Source organism: Rissa tridactyla, chromosome Z (genome assembly GCF_028500815.1).
Source record: "Rissa tridactyla isolate bRisTri1 chromosome Z, bRisTri1.patW.cur.20221130, whole genome shotgun sequence".
In the NCBI taxonomy this organism is placed as follows: Eukaryota; Metazoa; Chordata; class Aves; order Charadriiformes; family Laridae; genus Rissa; species Rissa tridactyla.
Genome location: NC_071497.1, coordinates 59036059 through 59061788, shown reverse-complemented (window position 1 = coordinate 59061788; position 25730 = coordinate 59036059). Strand labels below are relative to the sequence as shown.

General features: G+C 40.0%; 1 protein-coding gene across 1 annotated transcript in view; it reads right to left on the bottom strand.

Annotated features, from left to right (window-relative positions):
- Window positions 1-18114, bottom strand: part of TNPO1 (transportin 1) — a 64373-nt gene extending 46259 nt beyond the window's left edge. Inside the window, exons 1-4 of the mRNA XM_054184658.1 lie at window positions 17974-18114; window positions 17644-17757; window positions 13726-13801; window positions 1439-1588 (exon numbers count right to left, since the gene is read on the bottom strand). Of these exons, the coding sequence (XP_054040633.1) occupies window positions 1439-1588; window positions 13726-13801; window positions 17644-17748 (331 nt within the window). The 5' untranslated portion in view covers window positions 17749-17757; window positions 17974-18114. The remainder of the gene's footprint in view (window positions 1-1438; window positions 1589-13725; window positions 13802-17643; window positions 17758-17973) is intronic.
- Between the last annotated feature and the right edge of the window lie 7616 nt (window positions 18115-25730).

Here is a 25730-nt window from a genome sequence, read left to right as displayed (position 1 = left end):
ACGCAAGCATACAGTTCATCAGTTGCTACTCATCTTCAGAGTTCATACATGCTTGAATAATCCTGGCAAGGATCCCTTAAAGCTGAACAGTAATTGAGCTACTAATCCACAAACACTTCATACTAGGAGAAATTAAAGAATCACAGCTTGAAAACAAACAACTCCCCCTCATCACCCCCACCACGCCAAAAAGCCCACCACATAAACCATCAGCACCAAACAACCCTAAGACAGCAATCTAAACGGAGCTGGAATATATTCGTTAGTCAGCTCCATTGTATTCCACTGACAACTCCCCTGAACAAACAAGCAAGCAGGACTCTTCTACAACCTGAAATCCCTAAACACCTGCCACTCAAAGACTGGTTTCTACTGTCATTAAGAAAATGGGATACTAATAAAATTCATAGTAAAGCAGCTTCAAAAGTGACAGCAGAAAAAAGCCGAGATGAGCATTTTTCTCTCATCCATAGTCCATAACCCAGATGTCTGGAGAAGGAATCCTCTATGAAAAGCAAGGGATTCTAAAGGTGCAGTAACTGGTAGGTTATTTCATAAGAGGAGTCAGCTGATAGAAGCTGAATTTCTTTCTGAACTGACACCTACCCCCATTTTCTCTGTTGTACTCCAATATATATTTATTTTACTTTTTTCTAGTTTTTTGGGTGGACAAGGAAAATTACTGCAGTGATTGTAGTAATTGGACAAAATCCTATCCTCAAAGAGCAGTCAGAAAAGCAGCTTTACCTAGAAATAAGTAAAAATAATGCAAGTCTGCACATTTTATTGAAGAGGTGTGCTAAAACAAAGTATCCACAAAATCAGAAATCCATGTAACAAAAAAACTTCCCACTGGAACTAGATGATCTTTAAGGTCCCTTCCAAGCCAAACCACTCTATGATTCTATGATGTTCTGTACACCACACTTTATCTACTGTTTTCTGACAGAAGGTATTTGAAAACAGAAACTCATTATGTGAATGTGTTATGTATGGCATGATGATTCCCTGAAGGGATGTGCATATGTGTGCATGTGGGGGGCGGGGTACAGGAAATTAGCTAACAGAAGTTTTTCACTGATGCAAGCAGAGTACGGAAATAGTTCTGAAGTCAGACCTTTACCTTGTTTCTGTTTTTAGGGATAGAAATTGGCAGCATGCTCAATTTTAGTTGATTCAAATAAACTTATATTCAGTTACATTTCAAGAGATATGAAGTAAATTGCTAAATCAGTTCTAAGAGAATAGGAAGCAAAAGTAAATGTGACTTTCATATATTCACACTAAATATAAATATCATCATTAAAAGATGGTGAAGTTGTGAGAATTATCAGAAGCAGTTTTAGGAGTTTAATAACTTTTTATGTCACTAGTGCAGCTCTTACTCATATCAATAACATTTTCAGTATGCAGCAGACAGCAATAAGAGCAAACTTACCTACAGTAGCTCTAATTAAGGGGGAGGAATCACCAATGTTGTTCAGACATTCACTTTTAATGAAGTCAGTTACCCCATTGGGAAAGTTGTGAAAATGTGCTTTTACATTATTCTTCAAGATGAGACCACTCAAGGAACGTGTCGGTTCATCTGTAACAGAAAATAACTACAGTCAGCCTTCAATCAGCTCATAGGAATAAAGCAGATTTCCGTAACACAAGAACGGCAAAGCTGATACAGAGATAGTAATCTTTGTTTCTTTATTTCTCTTTCCTACTACATCTACCACGTCATGCAGCAAAGCTTTTCATGTTCAGAGTTCACTATTTCTATTTATTCAAAATTAGAATATCAGTATTGCAAATTCTACATTTTAAGAGAAAGTTCTGTGTAGAGGTATAGGTAAGGAAAAGATCTCAAGTCACACCGTATAGGAGACTCAGGAAAAAAATTCATCGGCCAAAGATATTCCGACATTCTGGCCATACTGACTGGCTTGCTGCAACACTGATACTGTAAGAAACTGATGACAAACCTGCTTTCACCGTAGCAAGATACAGAAATTATGTAGAGACTATGCAGTAAATCCTCCACCCCTTACTCCCACAGAAATACAGTGTTCAATTTTTCTACAAAATAAGGTATTGTAATCCCTTCAGATACCAGCTGTTCTATTGACCTATCACATTAAAAATTAGAGGGAGGAAAAAAAAAGTCTTTAAACAATGTTAACGTGTTAAGCGTTACATAGTGTGAACCATAAGAAAAAATGTGACCTGAACTGAGTAAAAGTTTAAATTTAGGCAACAGGTTGAGTTTTCTTCACTGAGCTCTTTTTGCCTGCAAATTTATCTAAATTCCGGGGACAAGAGGAGGAATGGAAAAAGAACACCATAGTTTCTTCATTTGTATTCAAGCAGACTCATGTTTGGTTCTTCAACCAAAAGCACGAGTAACTTGGTATTACTTCTGAAATATGCTGAAAGTGAGACCTGGAGTCTACACAGAAAGGACTAGTACAAGAAAATTTAAATTTACAGTTTACAGCAACCCTGATCAGCATAAGAAACTAATTTTAATTAGCATATTAGCCACTTGTTTGAATTGTTTTCGTATGAAGCCCTGACTTGGGCAAAAAATAAGGATGTTCCAAGTTCCTTGGGGCAAGAATTAGTTTACACATGGATCTATTCCAGGCCTTCAAAACTATTAACTTCCCATGAGAAATAAGGGTACGCAGAATAAGAGATACAACCTTCAATTATAAAGTATTTTCAAACTGAAGTTACTGCATTACAACACCCAGAATTTCAGTACACCTGTGATGTCTAACTGACAGACATTAAAGACACTTTCTATTGTGATCTGTGCTAATTAGAACAAAAAGAGCACTTTTCAGAATAGTGGGGTTTTGTTTGGCTAATCAGCAATTAAAATTAATTTTAATCAACTGATTTTGAGTGCCAAAACCAGAGTGCCATCATATACTTTTAAATCTTGGGTTCATGTTCATATTTCAGTTCTCCTAAAGAAGCATTATTTTTCATGCTCCATAAGTATAAATGGATTGTTTTACAAACAAAATTATCCTTTACACAGAATTCAGTAACTTTATAAACAGGAAGCCACCCTATGCGTTCGTATTTGAAATAATTCTATAACTTTACCTACACTATAGGTTTTAAATACCCATCAACTTCTAAACAATATAAAAATAAAAGTCATTTCACTGGCACAGCACTCCATTTCAAGGGCCAACAGCTTTTCTGGGAGAACGGAAGAGAAGGGAAGAAAGCACTTACTATTTTAAATAAAAATATTAAAGGCTGGATGAGCGGACAAACTTTTCTCAACCACAGAACTTGGTTGTGAAATATGACAAGTATTACTATTACTTGGCAAGTCAAATCAAGTAATTTTGTAATTTTTTTAAAAGTTTTAAAGATATCATTAATAAAGATCAGGTGGAGAATGACCTGAAGAGAGGATGTCTCACTTGAACTCTTGATCAGTCTCAGGTTTCTCTGAAATACTCTCTCAATTAAAAGTAAAATCTCTGCATCAACCTTTACACAAATATAGTATGTCAAACTCTGATTGCTTTACATAACTGTAACCCATTCATAGGTTCATGAAATCCAGTCCTCCATAAATGACTGAGATTTAAAGTTGTGCCTGGTGAGGAAGGAAGCCAAAGGAGTCTTCCTTTAATTTCCACATGATTTAAAACCCTTGCAAGCCACAATAAACCATCATTCTCAGCAGCCACAGTCAGACACAGAATATAACAGTTACTCCTTCTGTATCAGCCAGCAATGTCTTCTTGGGGTGAAAGAAGTCAGAGTGCCAACCAAAGTCTGACTGGAATACGGTACATTAGCCACTATTAATATAAACTCCAGCATGAAAATACTAAACAGTGCATTAAGGAAAAACACTAATCCTTTAGAATGCCTGGCTACAATTACAAATGGGACAAGGCAACAGCTTCAATTTAACCAAGCAGAGATACAGAAACTATTAAGTTCCTTTGTGTCAGAAATTAGCCAGGGGGTTTAGATAAAAATCAAGGTCACATTAAGGTGACAATTCAGCATGATTTTTTTCTCATGAACTATCCTATGGTATGCAGCAGCATGAAATATCTTAAATCCATTCCTTCAGCCAAGATAACAGAAAAGCTATTCTTCATAGTTAAGTGTTTTATCCCACAGATCTGCAACAAAGGTTCCATGGGATTTCATAGTGAAAGTTGCATCTCTGACAAAAGAAAAAGAATTCATGAAGCGAGAAAAAGAAGATTAAAAACAAAAAAGGAAAACCAATTATCACCATACTGAGAGGTGACGAGCAGGAATCACAAAGATGGACTTAGTGCTAAACAAACATCAATCACTTGAGCTAGAATCTGATACTGAGGCATTTAAAAAAAAAAAACCAAACCAAGAACACAAACGAACCACACCATAGTCAAAAACTTAGTTTGAGAAAAAAAAATATTTCTGATATGACTGCACAAGGATATTTATGGAATCCAGGGTGTTGAACAACTTAACAGCCACACTGTCAGAAGACAGTAATATACGTCTGGATGGAGTTCTTGCTGTAACACCAATATTACAGGCAGATGGCCTAAGAGCTGAGTAAGACACTTTTTAGTCTTCATAGATTCTGTGATAAGTTCTGTCAGCCATATGCTTCAGCCATCACAAAAGATCACAGTCTTGCCTCCTCCTATCTCAGTCAACCTGGAAATATAGAGACTTGACAAGAACATATAGTACAAGAAAAAGAAGGAAAGTAAAGCAGACCTCTGGCATTTTATATCATCTTTGGTGCCAAATCAGTTCATCAGTGGAAGATTACCCTCTCACATTGCCTCACTTTGTAATAAAACCATATCACATAATCATCATTCGGTTCTCAGTAAATTTCCAATTCTGTTGCAAGACTCTAATACCTGTTCCAGATTTCAACGGCTTACAGACAGAGCAAATGGACACATATGCACCCTACAAAGATATCAATTATTTTAGGGCTACTGCAGTGCTTTGAAGAAATAGAGTGTGTCCTCAAACAGCCATATTTCCTTTAAAGAGGGTTTGTTTGACACTGGGTACCTATGTGAAAGCAACAAGGTTTTTATAGCTCAGAAGACCTGCAAGTCCAGATAAGCATTTGTTTCACTGTGCCGTTTCGTCCTCTCTTCCTGAGAACGTAACTCTCTAGATTGCTAAAAGAACTAAGCAACTGGAATGTGGCTAGCATTTATTCATTCACAGACTGTGATACAACAATTATGATGCGCAATTACTCCTGTGATATTGGCAGCTTTAAATGTTAGGGTGAGACTTTTTCTAAAGCAAAACTGCTCTGTCGAATTCAGTCTTAAAGCTGTTAAGCCTTTTCCAGAAATAAGCTGTCATTCTGTGTGTTTTAACTAGTAATATGGATTTAATATGTACAAATACAAGATGTGATAAAAATCATGACTAGTGTCACTGTTGCACACAAAGATTTCTAACCCATTAATGAGAAACTGGCTGTCTCTTAAAAAGAGCTAAAACCAAAAAGATAAGGATCCCACCAGAGCACTGTTATATGGGAAGCAGAAAACAAATTATTTCTTCTGTCCTAATGTATAAGAATACTGTACAGAGACACCTCATGAGCTTCCTAGCAGAAAGAGATCCTACTGGCTTTTTTTTTTTTTTTTGATGCTGGACTTCTAAGTAACCTTAAGTATAAGGCTTTTAGCTTAAACTGGTATGGTTTACTATCATGTCAGAAGTAGGACTGACAGTATTTCAAAACATTCAGTGTACCTGAATACATAAATGACCTTGAAATGTAGGGCTGGTCTGAAATTAATCAGTGCTCAATTGACTCATGTGAGTCATGGAAAATAATTTGACACACACAACTGCCTAAGCTTTGGAAGGTCTGTAAGAAACCAAAACAGAACTAGAAACGTTCCACTGATGCTCAGTGGTGCATATTCAATGAATAATAAGTAGAAACAGCTATGCTTCTGAAGATGATGTTGTAAATAAAATCAAGCTGTGGACAATATGGGAAGGGTGTTGAATTGCTGACCAACAATTAGCATGTTGGTTTCTGCATTCTAACTAACAATGACCAAAGGTCAATCACAATGGCAAAATTTGTACATCCCTACAGGCTTGCAAAAACACAAAAAAATTAAAGAACTAATCCTCTGGTTTCACTCCTACTTTTAGTTTCTGTATCATGTCCCCACAAACTTGTCTCAGCACTTTTCCTCTCTAATGCCATTTTATGTACCGCTCCTGATCCTGCAGTTAGATCCTACAGTGCTAGAATTCTATCAAGATCAAAATAATCCTTAATAAGAAATGGAGATTTGGTGTGATAAGAGTATAATTCACTACAATATCACGAAGTATGTAACAAAAGCAGTGTATTGTTGCAGTTTGAGAATACCTAAAAAGTAATGTCATCTCTCTTTGGTGTTTATTTGTTGAGGGGGAGGGTGTGGAAGTACCTTTGCACTAAGTCAATCACATACGGAAAGAAGTGATGAGCTTCCCAATGGAAGTTGCTTAGACAGCATTTGGCAACAAATTAATTAGGATTTAGGGTCATTAATCTATCTGAAGAAATGACTTGGTCAGATGAATAAACGTTTTGTCACTCTCTGAATATATAAAAAGTGAATCTTATATATTAAAACAGGACAATCTGTCATATGATTAGTTGTTGGAATGCAAGGATTAATTGGCTGAGTAAAATGAGTCTGGGTTACTAAACTGAGTAATTCAGAATACCGTTCAAACTGCTGAGTACCTGGAAGCACAAAATACAGGACACTCACCAACACTGGCATTGTATAGGGTGCTGTGCATTAAGTTTTGTCTGCTTCTCCTTCTGTCTATATCCTGTAGGTATAGCTTAACGGAAGGTTGTATAGGTCTTGTTTTAAAGCCGGACTACTTTGTTTCTCCAATGCCCTTCCTTGCTAGTATACCCTTCCCCTATAATGCCCAATTATTCAAGACAGAACCTTCTCACTTTTATTTCCTAACCCTGCACTCAAGTGTGTTTCCTATATTATTTTTTTTCCATTCTCGCAGACTTTTATGGACACTATAATCAGATTTTCAATTAGCAATATTCATTTCCACCCTGTGAATTGCAGAATGGAGTTTTGGCACTAGTGGAGGTGTTCTTCCTAAGTAGCTGTGCATTTAGCTACAATAATAAAATAAAGACCATGGACCTGCTTTTAATTCAATATGCCTTTATACAATTTCATCTTTTATTATTATTGTTTTAGAAACTTAATTTTTTTCTAGTATTTGAGTACACAAGAATTCTTCCTAGGAACAAAGTGACTGATCCTCTGCTACTCAGAGTACCAGTGAAAATGAGACTATATCTAAGAAGCTTTGAAGTGTGACCACGCTGGTCTTCCTTGTCATTTGAAATTCACCTCCAATCTCTTCAATTTCTATCTATGACTTCATCAGCCTTTCTTTGGGGAGGGAATTACACCTCAGATCATCAGTATATCTACTGATTTGAAGAAGAACATCCATCCCTTGAAGTTATGTAAATGCTTTTTCCTTGGAATTACCAAAATAAAAACTTTTACTATTGAAACTGTACTTGCTTGAATAGCCAGTGTGTGCCACTTCAGATGAAGCAAAAACCTCACTAGGAAGGAATGGTGTTGCCTGGTCCAGTGCTGCGGAGCTAAGCTGTTATAAGCTGCCTATACTGAGCTAAATGCAGACTGCAGTCATTATTGGTACTTAACAACTCTGTCATGGCACTGTTGCACCTGAATACTTTTTGAAAGCAGAAGGCACGGCTGAGTAAAATCTTCACGTGGTTCTGAAGAGTGAGAATTATGTCATTACAGAAGGAGAAGCAAGGATTTTAAAATGCTTTGCTAAAGCAGTAGTAATGCTTAGCCAGTTATTGATATTAGCATCAAACTGTGGGATCAAGATGTGTTTTTATACGGCTCTTTAGATTGCTTTCAGTAAAGACACTCAATTCTGGAGCTGACCAAAAGTACTGTGAGTTCCATTATTGGTGGTATTGAAAACTATTTGGGTTTTTTTTTCTGGATTACACTTCCTTTTGGCATTAAAGGAAAGGTGTTTTCACTTGCACATGAGAAGTGGTAATGGGCGTTTGTCTAAAGGCTTCATGAAAGTGGTCAGCTAACCAACTGCACTTATCCCACCACTGCAACATAACAAACGCCCTGAAACTGTTTTATCATCCTAATGCCTGACAGCAAGTGTGGTTTCCGAAAATCTAGAAAGAGGAGGTGATGTTGCTTCCTAGGAGCCACCACAGTCTAAATCTGACACCAGCATGTAACCTCAGAAGCAGGAGGCACCATTTTTTCAGGTAGGAGGCACTTCAGAACTACATTCAGCTTGTAAGACACACTAAGGAAAGGCTTCAAATAGCTGGCTAAATACCTCCAACTTACTCCAAAAAAAGTCACATTTGTTGTGAAGCTAAAACAGGCCTTACCCAAGACTACCTGAATTTCAGAAAAAGGCATAGCAAACAAAATCGAAAGTTTGAAAACCTTAAGAATCAAGGGAAAGCCTGAAAAATTCTGTCCTTGCTCCACAAGCAACTTGAGAGAAAATATATTCCAAGACTCACCTCCCAAATGCTTACAGTAAACCGCACTTTTGAAGAACCTAAACCAATGCATTTAAGTAATGATGAAGTTAATGAATGCACCACGCTAGTCAACAGGCCAAAACACTCCAAAGCTGCCTGGGAGGACTTCCAGCAACGTACCTTCCATCAAGGACTTTCTTCCATGTTAATGTTCCATGTCAAAGCAAGGTACTCTGAGTGACTAAGTCATCACATGAACAAGATCAAAAGTTGCAGACATGGCTCCATCTTCAAATGGTTTAAAAAATCCAAAGCATTTTGGAAATAAACTTAAAAGACCATCCTTAAAGCCCATGACAAAGGCAACACTAAAGCAGCATTCTCGATCCCAGCTCACTCGCCTTCAGACTAAAGTTCATCTCAAGGATTCTGATACTTGACTGCAATAGCCTTACACCAGGCCATGATCAGTTCACTGAGATAATGCTCTGTTGAGACCAAAGATTAGAGTTCCCACATTAGGACGGGGTGAAGTCAGTCACTAAAACACAGTGCAAGACCAGAATCAAAAGGCTTTGTATAGCTGCAACAAGATAGATAACTACGGCTATACGAGCCAGCAGAAAGCTATCAGGACCATCATGCATTTGTCTCAGTATTTTCCCATTAGTCTAAGTCCTGCCAAGAGACCAGCAGACACAGGAGAGGGAGACAAATGCAAAACTTCACAGAAACTGTGCACAAACTAACCATGTCCTCTGTCTCTTGTCTTAAGAAGGTGTCCTGATTTCACTTCCTAGTGGTTCCTGTGTTTTCAGATCTGTTATGAAAGTAATGTCAATAATGCTTATTGTTGTAGTTGTTGATAAGTGATGTTTATACTAGTCAAGGAATTTTTTCAGTTTCCCATAGAAGTTGGGAGGCAGCATAGACAGAAGAGTGGAACAGCCAATGAAATATATTCTGTATCACAGACATCATGCTCAGTATATAAATGGGGGTTGGCTGGGAGAGGAATCAATGGTCTCTGCTCAGGTCCAATTTACTGGGCAGTGAGAGTGATTGGTATATTCTTTTACCATTATTATTACTGTTATTTTCCTTTTCCTTTATTGTTCTATTAAACTGTCTTTATCTCCATCCCTTTTTTACTCCTCTTTCCCCTCCTCTTCTTCCTACCCTTCTGGGGAGGGGAGAAAGGGGAAGGCAAGTGAGAGGCTGTGTGGTCCTAGTTACTGGCTGGGGTTAAACCATGACAGAAGGATAAGAGGTATAGCTGAGAAAAGACTTGTGTGTTTTGGGATGGACAGCCTGAATCTTAACTAGAATAGATATCATATCAGTAGTTCCGTTCTTCTTTTATCACATCAAGAGGCATTAGGTATGCCAAATCTTACCCAAGAAGCAGTAAGATTTGACACCACTTCTGCTCTTGCAATTTTTATACAAAATGTCCACTAACATGAAGGTGACATTAGGCCAAGTAGAATGCCTCACATTAATTCTGACCCTATATAAAAACAGCTTCCTTTTTTTCACTCAAAGGTGTGAGCAATCAGAGTGAAAGAATGGATACATGCAGAAACATAGCAGGAAGAGTCTGTAGAGATTACAAAGTCTCAATTTAGTTTCTCCTTACACAGAGAAATGTTACCAGAAAGCAACACAGTAGTCTTTGCTGATGCAAGTAGGCCATGTCATCTCACAGTATGCTGATACCACCTTGCATCAACAAAACATTGTGGCAGGACTATGACTTAGTCATCACGACCAATGCTCCCTGACTTTTTTTTTTTTTTTTTTTTTTTTTTTTTTTTTACAAACATTAGAGAGTATTCCTGGTGAATACAATGGACATTATCTTTTGATAATTTAGCACAAGCCAGATCCACCTCTCATTCACAAAATTCAGGATGCTGTATGAGATACAGCATGGTGTAATTCCAGGTTAAAAATAATATGAAGAGAACACCTGGGAACTGACAAAGTTGTCCTACAAAACGACACGACAGATGGATTAAGAGGGATGCCATTTTTGTCAGTATATGTTAGATAGGGGAAAAAAGAAATCTTAAAAACATTTATTGAAAGAAGGTATAAACAAAGCAAGACTTTGATACATATAATTTTGGGAATTTTATCATTATGGTCAGAAAGGTCCAAAAAAAACAAACTTAGAACTTCTGCTTACAGTATGAATTGTCCATATGAAGACACCTAGAGGTCCTTCCTCTGACCTGCCTCATGCTTCAGATGCCTTGTTAGACAACTGCCTCAGTGTACCTTAACTTGAGGCTAGGACTGGCCCCGGCAAGACAGCAATGAAGCTGAAGTTAGGACAATACTTTCCTCATATTTTACTTCAAGGGAACAGACTTGAACTAAGGAAGCAAAAATGCGAGCAAAGATAGGAAGATTTAGATGTGTGACCTGGAACAAAGAAGGGAAGCTGCAGGTAAGAGAAGAAAGTAACAACAGAGGCAAAGCTGATACTCCCTTGTGGCACTGGACTGTTTCAGTCAATCACACATAAAATACAGAAAGTGATCTGAGAAGCAGCAGCAGCATGCACACACTCCAGAAAACAACTCATTAACAGAATATAGAAGACTACAGGATTCTGAGCTCAGCTCAGGGGACACCAGGAAAAAACCCAAACAACCAAACACACAAAAAAACCCCAACCACAAAATCAACACTAAGGCAGGGCAGTTCAACGTTATCTGCAAGGTTTTATACCTGCCAAACCAAGAAGGTACAGCTACACTAACTGAGCATATGAGTAATATTTTTATTTACAGGTACATTAGTAAAACCAAGCTTCTTTAATTCAAATATTTTGCAGTTAATCTGGACCCCATCTCGCCCAACTAAGGAAGATCTCTGAGCACCATGCCTCCTGGGAAGTACATTCTACAGACCTATATGTCAAACTTTAATGGCTTGGGATCATATTTTATTCCATCAACCTGCCTACTGTCTGACTTCCAGGACTGAATGCTGTTTCCTTGACATTTTTTATATTCTGTGATATTTGTAACATTGGCATTCGTCCAGATTCACAACACTATCTTTAGACATGCACACTAGTTAAAAGACAAAACGAAAAAATTAAAGAAGTGCTTAAAGCTAGGACATGTATATGCCATAGCTGCAACCCAGGCCATGTATTTTCACTGATGAAATGGTAGCAGGGCAACACCTGTTTCCAAGAAGACCCAAGCTTAACAAGCTTTGACAGCTTGACAAGGCCCATAGAATTTAAAAACAAAAACAAGAAAACCACCACAATAGACCGAAAAGCAGCAAGTCACAAGCATTCAGACACAGAAGCCTAATGGAGCTAACACTGGAGGGAAAAAAATGTTATACTTTTTGCAACTGAACAGCAATACCTCTGGTGCTAAAACAAAGCAAATTTCCTACACATAAGGTTTAACTAAGTATCTTAGAGGCAGGCCTCAGTGAAACAGCTTTTCAAGCAAAGTTGTTTGCTTGCAACGTTATTTGCCTGCAGAGGTGTAAAACTCAGGCCAAATATAATTTGGTACAACCTCCCCTACAGCAAAACAAAGCTATTTAAGACGCATTTCAACCAACCATTACAGAATTCCCACATTAGGTTACAGGAGCTGTAACCTAAATGTACGCTTCAGCAGTTTCCTCAGCAGTGGTTTCAACAGTGGCAAAAACCAAAAATCAAAGGTTAGTCTCATCTGCTATCAAACCAAGCTCTTTTTCTCATGCACTATTGAAACACCTTAATTTTAATTGAATAAGCTGTCAGTGATGTTGGAAGCTTGTTATCATAGCTCCTTCTGCTGGGATAATATGGCCATAACAAAAGTGTCAGCTTCCAACAGTATGAATGTCTATGCTTTGGTCCATGGCATAAGGCATGCTAGTTCTTTCCTCTAGCCAAGAAACTTGGTAAGGCTGTAGGACAGACCGTCAACAGAACCTTCTTCAGGAGAAGAAAGGAAAGAATGCTTTCCCCAGCTGTACTGAATACAGTTATCTACCTAATGAGTCCATCACATTTCCCCCTACTGGTCCAAAAGAGGATGCAAGAGTATTGTAGCTGCTGAATAGCAGTTCTAACAAGTGTCTTTACTTTGCTTATGCAGGACTGAGGAGGGATGATGGAGGGTTGTTGGCTCGATTCAAAGCAAATCCAACCAAGTCCTGTCTGTTGCCCCTCATTAGACCTACCCAAGCAAGGTAACGGGATATTTTGAACTTGAAAGATACCATGAAAAGCACCAACACCGGACTCAGTTATGGCACTCTCAATATTCTGCAAGTTTCCTGAACTAAAAAAGCAAAGTTAAAATATAGCTGCTTTGAACAAAAGATTATGACTTTAAAAGTGTCACTGATGCATGACAAGAGCACCTCTTGAAGCAACAGCTGCTTCTAAGCAGTCTCACAAAAGAGTTGATGTACCCATGAGAGGTATCAGTGCAGTGAGATCCAAAACACCTCTTCTTAAAAGTTAACTTGCCACTTCTCCCCAACTTGCTTGCCCCCTCAACCTGCCAGATCCTTTTCTTTTTTTTCCCCTCAGATAAAACAGCTTTATACAACCACTTTGCCATAGTTCGCATCTCCTACTCTTCATCCAATTCCAAACGTGATGTGTCTAAACATTAAGAGGGTAAAAGAAGACTACGCTATAATCTAAGGAGATGTTAGGAAGATTCCTGGCTGATTCAGGTCTTGAAATCTTGCTCTCTCTCTCTCTCTCAAACTTGACATACTCCCCCAAGGCCTTACAGATAATCAGGAGACTTCTTACACCGAACACACAAAAACATTGGGATATACTCCAGCATTCAAATATGAAAATATTCTTTTTTTTCTCCTGTTTCCTTCCTCCCAAAGTAAACTGACGTCACAACCAAAACACTAGCTAAAAGTTAGGATAAATGTTCTTGTTGATTCTTTGAATGTTACAGGGCCACATATAAGTAAATTTTAATTCATAGGGAAAAAAAGCAAGCATCCAGAAACCCAGAGGTGAAACACTAGAAGGCAGAAAAAGCACTGGTAGCAGGACACTAAGGAAGAAAAACAACAGAAAGCAATCCAAACACATTAAATAAAAGGACAAAAGAAAAAAGTAGAATAAAACAGTCAATATCTCGAGAACTTACCTTCAGACTTCAACTTCGTAAGAACAAAAATCAGGTAGTTGTTGAAATCTGGATACTGATTGAGTTGTTCTAGTTTCTAAAGAGAGAAACTGTTAAGGAAAGTTGAATCTTCACACACTGCATTTATAGCTTTCTGCATACAAAGATTGTTAAATGAGTTACGTATTGCTGTGTCACTTCAACCAGCTGTGACTATCAGCTCACAGTATACAGAGTATAAACAATCTAAAAACACTTTCTGTAATTTTCTTACTGAAGCAATAGCTTTTAGTTATGGGGAAATCTGAAAAAAAAAATAATAATCCAGGGACAGACACAGAAATTAATAGATCCTAAAAATATCTGTAAAGCCCCCCAAAAAGCTTCCTCTGTACAGTTTTAGATTTCAATATGTACACTTACTAGCCTGCCAAACCTAAGGAATCCACTGAGATACAATCCCCTAATACATCTTTTTGTCCCCCTCTACAATAAAAGCATTTCAGCATTAAAATACAACAGCTATGATTTTGATAAGCTACTCATTTTAATTTTAGACATATACTTCTTTAGGATAACTAGCCACAGCCTGAGCTTTCAGCAATGAGAACCTGTTTAATTGTAAATGCACAGATAGTTATACCAAGAAGTTCATACTTATCCACAATCTCGTTAAGAAAAAAAATCCAAAATCCAAACCAACAAAATGCTCCTTAACTGCAGGAAGAATGATTATGTTTCTGAAGAGCTGTGAAGGTACATAGCTGTCTTTCCCAAAATTTGTCACTACTTCTGCCTCACATTTCCCAGTATTCTGCCACTGCTTGGCTAGAGCAGTGATAGCTGTCTTTCCCAAAATTTGTCACTACTTCTGCCTCACATTTCCCAGTATTCTGCCACTGCTTGGCTAGAGCACTGATCTGGCATTCTTCTTGTATCCTGTTCTCACACCCTGGTACTAATAGCTATTCTGTTCAACAATAATATTTCAAGTCAGTGCCGTATCACCTCTAAATTACTAAACCTACTAGATATCATCAGTATGGCAACCAAACAAGACATTTAACAAAAATTGATTTTTAAAAGATGTAAGATTATTTGCTCCATAAGCATTTACTTTACTTTCTGTTTAGCTAAATCTCTAAACATTCAAAGTAGCTAAACCTCAGCCAAATACATGTATGTTAGGACTTGATGGCCCAGTTAAGTCCCTTTCAGTTCTAAAGGATCCATTTCCTTCCAATGACCAACAGCCAGTGTCTCAATCACAAACTCCAGAAACTTCATTTTTAGATACTTAGGCTGCTTGCACCAAGTAGTAACTTTGCTAGAGAAGCCTGCCCTCTTTCCACCGAATAAGAGAGTAAAGCGTACTTATCACAGCCCCAAGCTCCTTTGCTGTGAAACACACAGCAGATGAAATGCAAACAGGAGGATGGTCAAGGCAAGTGAAAATAATATAGAACACTCTACATGGCCCCTGGAAATGAAAAACCAAGCAAAAGAGCTCTTTCAGGAACAGCCAAGAAAGAGGGTAGCACGTTTTGAAATTTTTTTCTTCTTCTCCAAGCTTCAGAAACATAACCACCAAAACAGACAGCTGAACATTACTAACAACTATGAATTCCAACTGACTGAGTAGGAAGCAGCAGCAGAAGTGAGCAGAAAGAATAGAAAGAGCAGTATTTAGTAGAACTGTAATAGCAAAACACTTAATTGGTCTAGGAATCAAAGAAAAGCTTACAGGCCATATTTTTTTAGCAACTTCTTCACTCACTGTAACTTTTTTTTACTCCAAGAAACATCTAATATCTTTGTTTGAAAAATATCTGAAGCCTTATCAATTCATAACTTTGCTAACAAAGAGTTTTGGCTAACCTATTCCTCACTTTGTTATATTTGAGTTCTAAGCACCCAAATGCACCAAAACAGCGTCATAAAGAAAGAGCATAAGAGGATCAACACACTGATAATCTTGCAAAAGATTACGGACTGAGAGTACTTTAAATTTAAAAGCATTATCACCACCCTGCTTGGACATACTACTAAGTAGCATTCTACAATACAACAACCATCACAAGGTGTTGTGGAAACAGCCTCAAAGAACACACATATATATACACACGCTTTTTTTTTTCTAAATTATAGGACATGGCTTGTCAAGTTGTATTAGAACATTTTCTTAAACTGATGTATAATACAATGGTAAAAATGTGCCACTTCTCTAACCTTTACTGGCCAACACATAAGGGCCTTCTTGAAAGTACAGGTACCTCAGCACAGAGGGGAGTTACCACTACCATTTAAAAGGAATTTCAAACATCAGTTAACAGCACTTTTGTTCAACCAGTTTCCACTCATCTTCAAGACAGACAGCATCTGCCCATCCTGCAGGTACACTGCTGTTTTTCAATAAACAAACCAGATGCTATTAAGTTATTTGAAGCTGACCTTTAAAATGTAATTTTACATTAAACCTACACTATAAACACTGTTGCTATAAACATTTTTGTATTTTAAATACTAAAGAGTTTAAGTTTGGGGCATTATCAGAACACTTTACTAAGTCAGACGCTTGTGTTCAGGATTTTTCAAGGGAAGCAATAGCATCTTAAAAACATGAAGCATAGCTGCAAGATTAACAGGAAAGCTACCTTCACCTTTCAGAAAAGAGCAGAAGCCTTCCTAAGCTTGACTGCATCTGTTATGAAAACCTAGAAGTGGAGCAAATCTGGCTTCAAGCTAAACTCTTAAAATAATGTAAATATATATATATACACACACATATATATGTTCTTGCCTACTTAAGTAAATTCTGTTGCCTTCCGTGAAGGCCTTCAAGCAAATCCCTTTAATAAAGAGGGATCAAAATGATAAACTCATATTATTCATAAAATTTCAGGACTTCTAGATATTTTAAAGCACTTATACAGATAGCTCAAGGAGCAGGAGGCAGCAGATGAAGGCTTTATTTTTCAAGACCTATGCTTCTATTACTCTTAATTTAAAATTTTACTCTCAATCTTTCTTCCTTAAAACCTTGGTTTTAAGGTCTCTCTTGCTACAATCAAGAGAGACTTAGGAGGGTAAAAACCCCAACAATCCACACCACTATCACCAAATACACTGCAAAGCAGCAAAGAAGTCACATACAACAGATTTCTCCCTTTCCGTCAGTTTTATCGAGTCTAACGAGCAGTATTTCAGGCTCAGGCTTCTGGGCAAGCAGAAGCAGCCTCACAACGTAGCACGATGCGCAATGTCGGAGACAGCAGGCCAACGAGGGCGTGCAGCCAGCGGCTCCCCCCCACCAGCTATGGCTTTCGCCTCGAATCCCGGCGCCGGAGTACCACGGGAGGTCCCCGCCTCGTCGCAGGGGCGAGGGGCACCCCGAGCCGCGCTGCCCGTCCAGCCCGGCGGGCCGCAGGGCACCCAGGCCCCCACGGCGGCATCCGCCGGGGCGAGGGCGGTCATCCCGCCTCGCCGCGGCTGGGGGCTGGGCGCTGGCGGCGGCCGAGCGCGGGGGAACCCGGGAAAGCGGCAGATACCGTCCGAGCCGAGCCGCGCCAGAGCCGGGGCTTTAATAAGAGAAGAAAAAAAAAATAAAACCAACCCACAAACAACCCGACCCTTGGCTCCGGGTTCGCAACAGGTGCCGGGGCCCCCGCCGGAGGAAGGCGGCCCGCGGCCCACAGGCCGCCTCGGCGGTTCAAACGCCGCGCCAGGGCCTCCCGCTCCGACGAAGGCTCGGCCCACCGGGCTGCGGCGGCTCCCCGGGCAGGCCCGGCCGCCGCCGCCGCCTGCCGCAGCGCCGGCCTGCTGCCGCGCAGGCCGCGCTCCCCCCGCCCGCCGCCCCCGGCCTCTCCAGCGCCCGCCCGGGCCGCCGCGGCCCCACTCCGCCCGCCCCGCCCGCGCGGCGCAGGCCTTGGCCAAGGATACTTGTTGCACAGCTCTCTGCGTGGTGGTGTCCGGGGACTGTGACTCCTTGAGCAGCTGCAGGATCTGCTGAAGCCCTTGCTCATCGGGCTTCCACTCGTACTCCATCTTGGCTCGCTGGAAAACACCAGACAACGGGCGGCCGCGCTTAGCGGCGCGGCAGGGCCCAGCCCGGGGGAGGCGGAAAGGGAGGGAGGGAGGAAGGAAGGCCGGAGGGAGGGAGGGGGCACCGCGTCGCCCGGCCTCTTGCCCCCGCAGCGCGCACCCCGCCGAGCACTGCACTGCGCCGCAGCGCAGCCCACCAACCGCCCGGCCCCGAGGGACGATACCGACCTGCTCCCGCCGCCGCCCGCTACGCTCCCCGCCGAGCAGACTGAGTCACGGCGAATTTGTAATCCGGCCCGAAGAGCCGCCTGGCGTCCTCCTGGGTCCTAGCGCCGGGCACGCCTCCGCCCGCCCCGGCCGCTTCGGGCCCGCCGGCGCCGCCGTCAGCCTTTCCCCGGTGCGTCCCACACCGTCAGGAGCCTGTGGGCGACAAAAGGCGGGGGGGTCTCAATCCCGGCGGCGGCAAACGGGGCGCCTCCGCCACCCACCTGAGAACAGAGAGGAACCTCCAGCGGCCGCAGCAGGGCTGGGGAGCGAAGCGGCGCCCCGGCCTCCCGAGAGAGCCGCGGCCGCTTTCCCGCAGTGCCGGGCACCCGCGGGGAAGCTGCTGCCCGCGGGGGAGAAGCGGGGCCGGGAAGGCAGAGGCAGGAGCCGTGACCGCAGGACTGCCAGCTGTGTTTCTACGGGATATGGCTGGGCAGAAATGATAAGTTCTCAGTTCCAGGTGTGAAAAAGGAATAGGACCAGCTATGCGGGGGGGTGGTGGTGGTGGGGTGGTGGTGGCTGTGTCTGTCTGTGTCTGACTACCTCGTGTATCTTATCCTTAGCCTCAAAATACATCAGGGGAGACCTCAGGTCAAAATTAGCAATTTAGATATATATACACACACATGTATATGTATAATACATATGCATGACATACATATTTATATATATAGCTATTTTCTATATATTATACATATGCTAATGGACAAAATAAGAACACATGCTGCTTAAAACTGGTCTAAAATATGAAAATGAAAAACAGTAGTTCCTTGGCTTTTTACGATCTTAGTCACTGTGTTTGTAAGAATCTCGTTTGATGGTATGAACTCTAGTTTCACTTTCTGCTGCAGGACTGAACTCAGTGCAAGTGCCACACATCATAGCCTTAACAGCTACTCAGAGGCACTGAGGACAGGGAGCATCAGTGATTCCTCACAGTGAGTCCCAGGTAACTCGCTGTGTGGCTCTTCATCTCACGTCCCCAACAGTGACAGTCAGCTGCCCAGTCTCAGGCGCTAAGATGTGTCCTGAGCCAACTGTCCTTCTATTACTATGAGCTGCTATTCTTGAAGAAGGAGACAAAATTAGTACTCCAAAATTAGTTTCCAGCAACACAGCAAAAGGAACTATCACAGGCAACAGGCAAGACTTATAATATCTACATATCTGGATAATGAGGACAGTGAAAGAGAGTACTTGATGAAATCAGGAAAGCATGCACACTGGAATGAGAAGGAAATAGTTAAATAGCAGAGAAGTATGCAGCACAACACACAAGAGAACAAAACCAATGGAAAAAAACAAAAACAGCTTATAAAAAAAGAAATGAAACACGTTTCTTAAGCTCTTCTATTTAAGCAATTGCGGTAGTTAACCACAGGGTTGTTTGGGAGACACGACTACTAACCTCTTAAGAGCTTATTGCACCGAAATGTCTACAAGATGGAGTCACCAAGGAAGGTGCTTAAAGGTGTCCCACCAGTTACTAGGAAAGTATGGGCATGAGGTTTATACAAGATTTTTGTGATGAGGGTGAAATCTGTACTAGTTTCCCTCTAGTATAGGAAAGTGTCAAAACAAAGGATGTGGACCCAGGCCATTAAAACCGATATTCATGGTTCACACCATGTGGGCAGGGGAGCTCTCCATAGTGGTGTTTCCAGAGCTGGAACAGAGGTCCAACAAATCAAGGAAGCGCTAATTTGGGCCTTGTCCCCCTAACTGCTGACTTACCAGGAAGGTTGTAGAAATTTGATTTCCTTTGACACTTCTGGCCCACTGTCAAGTTTGTTTGAAATTGATTAGAGCTTCAGAAGTTACTATTCAGAAATTATGACACAAGGATTACATTTGTCTAATTTTATCAAAAACCAAAGTGTGCTAGACAAAAACAACATTAAAAATGGGAAACGAGCTAAAAGACCAGAAAGGAAGGTTGAGAAACAGAACAGGAAAAAGGAGGAATAAAAGCCAGCCATGATCCGTAACTAAGAAAAACATAGGTTTTCTTTCCATTAACGTGACCAGAATTAAATCCTGGTAAGATCTTTCTGCAGTGGAAAGGAGAGAAAAAGGCCTACAAATCACAGTATGAATGGGAGCCTCTACCATTAGTAGGGATGTCTAAATGCTTTAAAGTATCATCCTCCAAGATAGGTTCCTTCTTAGGTTCCATACAGGATCCGTTGCCACTGAAAACTACTCAGCATATACAGAAATCAAAGCAGATACTTCAACTTGCTGGATACCTTCAAGTTATTCTTAACTATCTCTAACCCTTTAAATTCTGTAAGGAAGCAGGAGAGGGGAAAACAATTAGAAAAAATTAGAAAATGGTTTCTTTTTTGTGTCCTTTTGTTATGATTTGAGAAACCCATAACAATTTATTGCCATTTAGACACTTATTCTATCACCCAATGACCCTCCCCATCCAGGAAGGGAAACTGGGGAAAACAAGGAAACAAGAGGGTTGAAATAGAAATAGATTTAATAGGATAAGACTAAATAATTAAAAATAATACTAAAGAACCAGTATTGATCCCATAGTAATACAAAATATACAAGAATTATACTCAGATAATTCTATCAGCAGGAAGCTGTGCACTCCCAACAGTGGACCGCATATGATGGACGCTGCAAGTGCTACAGCTTTGGGAGGATGGGAACGGCTCGGGGGTCCAGCACTGGGGCAAGAGGTTCTCTGAACCACTGCCATCGAGGGAGAGAATGAACTACGCAGCAAACTTTCTAATTTATATTCAATGTGACATTCATGGTATGAAATAAACCTGTTGGTCAGCCCGGGTCAAGAAACACTTCACCTACATATGTTAAGAAGACAAAAGTTCACTGAAGACAGAAGCCTTGCACAAATGCTGAAAATAATCTTTGATCTCTCTGTTATCCAAGCTTCATATGTCATGCACTAGCCAGAATCCACTAGTATCAAAACAATGTGCAACATTAAAAAAAAAAAACACAACACAACAAAAAACGCTACCAAACGCTAATCTGTATCTTTAATTCATTTCTCTCTCCACAAACCTTGCCGTGTTCTACTTGACTATCCACAAAAAGTCCTGCTTTTTTATCCTTGGTCTTCTTGCCAATATTCTCTTCCCATTCTCTCTCTCAGAATGTCCCATTAGATCAGCCTGAAGTGACACATATCTGGCATTTGTCAAACAAGGAAAGAAAAGGAATGGCAACAATATGTAACACTGCTAACTCATTCAAAATCCAGTAGCTAGAGTAGTAGCTCTGCATGCACAAGGCAGGCTTCAATTCTTCCTAAGGTGATGAACCCAATCTTTTTCCTGGAAAGTGTCCTTACCAACACATTAGAGCGCCTTGGTGTCAAGTCTTTTAATCTCTCCTGTTGCTTTCCATTATGTTATAAACAGATGTTAACAGGAATTTGGATTAGGAACTGTTTTCTTATCAGCAACCTGGATAATAATTGACAGTTGATACTTAAGAGACAAATGTAGACAGCACAAATAGGAGATTCATGACAGAATACCCTCCTTGCCTCTCCATGAACTGAAAAGAGAAATAGAAGACCAGTGCAAATCCTTCCCAACAACTTGCAAGAAGAGAGATCTGCATTACTAGGAAGATGTCCCATCCTTCCAATGCCATAGCCTCCAAGCTATACCTTTGGGAAGTACAACTTCTCGCTGCTAGCGGTTTGGAAACTATTTTCAAATAATTATTCTCTAATCAAAATAAATTCTCAAATTTGTCCTAATTTCAGAATTGTTAGACTGTTTCATCTACCTTACCATTTAGAATATTTTCCCCAGTCTTTAGTTTTACTACATTGGTAGTATATTGGATTGGGTTTTTTTCTTTTAGAGACAATTATAAAGAGCTACCTTGTCACAACATTCAGGCTCTGCTACCTGTAAAATTGGTATTTAATAATGGGAATCAATCATTCAATCCATTGCTACAATTTGGACTTCTAAGGTTCCATGCAGACTGCTTAGAGTATCTCTCTGTACCTCTGTATATAGAAGGTTTGTATACACAGAGGAAATAACTGATATTCCATAATAGCTTTCTGCGTAAACCCTCTTATTTCACGCTAAGAGTGATGTGGATTAAGCTAAGCAGAAAAAAAGCTCTCATAACACAGAATAAATGTGTCTATGCAAAGGCGCTCATGCAGAATAGCTACTGCTATATTATTTTGCAATGCCTTCTGCCTGGAGACATGCCCTAAGCTTTCACTTAAAAAAAATACCAGTAGTCCTCACACCCAGCATATCAAAGCGGAACCCATTCTAAAGCATTTAGTGCACTCTTCCTGAGTTCAGCCATATGATTACTATTTATTACACAATGATTTATTTGAATAGTCTTTAGAAGTAGTTTGACCCTGTGAAGCACCAGACAGGTTACTGAGGAGACAGATGGAAAGCCAGTCTGAAGGAATTTTCCATCCATGACTGAAATGTCTATGAAATTAATTTCCTACTTTTCAATTGTTGATTGGTTATTATGACAGAAGGATTGTTTTAAACAGAAGTCTGAGGAACTTTAGAAAAATATTTTTAGATGAGATTTCAATGTTACTTTATATTTGTGGGGCGTCATATTAAAACATTAGCCAGAAGAAGCTGTAAGCTTACAACTTTCTGGCTAATGCAACAGTAACTAATTTAACTGCTGGAAGTGCAATTCTGTTGAACACAGAACTCCATGGTAAGATTCGCAAAATTGGTATTAAGTTTCCATAGGCAGGAGTGGAATCTCTTTCTAGTAACTAAGGACGTAAAAAGCATGTTTTAAGAGTTCTTTGACGTTACAGGATGACAAAAGGCTGACTAAGACAGTACCAACAGGAAATCCATCTAACAGAAGGTAAGACAAATCCAACATGATGCAATGTACAATGGCAAACCATGGACTAAAGTAAAAAGTTTTGTAGAATGTACCAAACTAAGATTTTGCTTTATTGGTAGGGTTAAGATTATCTTAAAAAAGAACTGTTTTTCTTCTATCTACATATAGAATTTTTTCTACCTGTAAGTAGCAATTTGATAGCAAAATTAAAAGCAGCAGATCTCTGGACTTTCAGATAATATCACTTCAGATTTGGGTACAGTTAATTGACCTTCATTTCCAACTGTCATTCATTGCCTGTGGCTGGTAGGTCTAGGAGTGGAATAAGAAGCTGAAGAGACTAAGAGAGCTTCTTATCCTCTTGAAACAATTCTAGCTATAATTGCTTTTCTCTTATGTTGCATATCACACGAGAAATTGTGTATTTGTACCACTGAACCCATAGTACAACAGCTCGTAATGAAGCTGAACTCAAATTTTCTGGAACACTGGACATTTCAGTATTGGAGGCAAATAAATCTGTAATGCAATTTGTTCTCCATGGAATATTAGCTTTGGATGATGGACTTTTTCTGAGAATACCTACAGTTATGATAATGTACCTGCTTGGGAAAATCTGCTACGCTGTGGCCTGTGAGAAAAGGAGAGCTGTTCTGGCTCATCATTGCTGTGGCATCACTGTCCACAATTTCATGGTTTCTTTTCCCAAAGGCAGAGAGCTGTGTTTCTTTTTGCAGGTAACATCTGTAAAAGCCTGCACTGTGGAATCCCATTGAGCAGACGAAATAGTGTGCACGATAACCTGACAGCCCGTAATTCCACTCTTCTGACAGAAGTATGCTCCTTCTTTATTTAATGAATACTTCTGCTCCTCACGCATACAACATGCATAGAAGAAAGAGTACAGCAACGTAGTTTCCCTACATACAAAGGTATGTATGGAAAACCACCACACCATTGCAGATAAAGTGGATGACAGGCCACAGCATGCACTAACATTTGATGTTTTGTAGAACAATTAATTAAGACTTAATGCAAATTATGTTTACAAACATCAACACATAGCACTGGCTGATGTACAAGTCAGAACTGAAAACGAAGTCTATTACTGTTGTTGGGTTCAATTAGATATATGACATTGGCAGCTGCAGGGACAAAAACCTGTTAAGCTTTCATAAATTTGGAAATTATCAGGAGTGCTTTGAATTCTACTTCGATAGGATGAAACACCGTTCTTATAATTCATTAAAAGTCCAGGTGAGTGAAAAAGTAGTAGACATAGTGCAGAACTGCAAAGACCTCTGTATTTAAAACGCTTTTGATCAACTAATCTTCTGGACAAAGACACGTTTAAATGCATCATCTCTTCAAACTTGCTGTTATTTCATTTCCACAGCTAGAGATACCAAGTGGAAAGATACTGTGTTGCTAATAATTTGCCCCACTGTAACCACACATGCTAGATATTAAAATGGCAGCACATGTTCTTAATGCTGGCAGTCATAAAACAATCTGAAATTGAATGAAGGGTTCTTTGAGAAAATCATCACCTCCTGAATTTATGACAGAAGATATCAGATCTGTCAGCTGAAGTCTGAAATAGTAAAATCTCCCACACACACACGCACCCTGCTTTTTTCTTTTCCTCCAGGACACAAGCTTCTTTCTCCAAATTCTAGAGTACTTTACTTAGCATGTAGCATATAAGCCTCTGTAATTGCCCAATATGAGAGGGATTTTGGAAGGCACGGAAAATAAGGATTAACTACGGACTGGAAAGTGAAAGCGAAATGCTCTGCCCTGGGTAACAAGCCTCATTCATTACTGTTAAAGTCGAAATCTATTCTGAGGGGGTAAGCGCGTATGCAAAGGCAGGAGTCATTCTTGAGGATCCAGAGTCTTATTTAAAGGTTGGTCTCAATCTTAAAGGTCCCTTCCAACCTAGACTATTCTATCATTAAATCTCTACTGTCAAATTTCATGTCTGTAATTCAGCATGTGCTTCTTGCCAGCTTAAAAAAAATCTTTCAAGCAAGATTAGTGTCAGGTGTATATATGCACCATATTCAACTCCCTATTTAAGTATATAGTAAAGTTTCTTTCTCTTAGCTGTAGGAGGCAAAGCAGCTGCCATCTGCTGCAGGATTTCGGTTGAACTTCAGTTTCTGTAACTGATGATTCAGGCCGCCCCAAGACAGAGATAAAATCAAAATGATACACAGCTTTTGAACTGGTTCCTCATTAATACATTGGAACTGAGTCTTTTGAAAATACCTGAGAAAAGTAGCAGATATAATTTAAAAGTGAAGTTATGGCTGAAAAAAGCCACATCCATGGATGAGAATGATATAGGACTGTGAGAAAAGAGATGCAGTCTGTGAAATCCTAGCATTTACATTCGTTCGGTTATGCGCTCATCCTCATCAACTAAAGGAGATCAGTAAAAAAAAAAGAAACAAACAGCTGCAAGATTCCTATCTCCACTTACTGCATAGTTGAGAAAGTGGTCCTAGCCCCTGCAAACCCTGGGAGGAAAGCCATAGAATGAGAGACTCCACAGTGCCTGTTCCTCTAAATGGCTCAGTTATGACGGACAGGGCCTTTGTGGGAGGCCTGGTGGCACAGGCATGGGGTAACATCTCTCTTTTTCAAAATCGTTCAGAGAGGAAGTAATCTCCTGCTCCATCAATACCAAGTACACCACAGGAAATAGGAAGAAGAGTACACCTCATCATGGGGTAGTGCCACATTTGTGGAAGTTCTTGTCCCTGAAAAGAGTGCATTGCTTCTTTGAAATTAAGTTATTCACAATTATTTAAAAAATCTTAATATAAGTGGCTAACTTTTTAAGCTCACTTTGAAAAATCTGC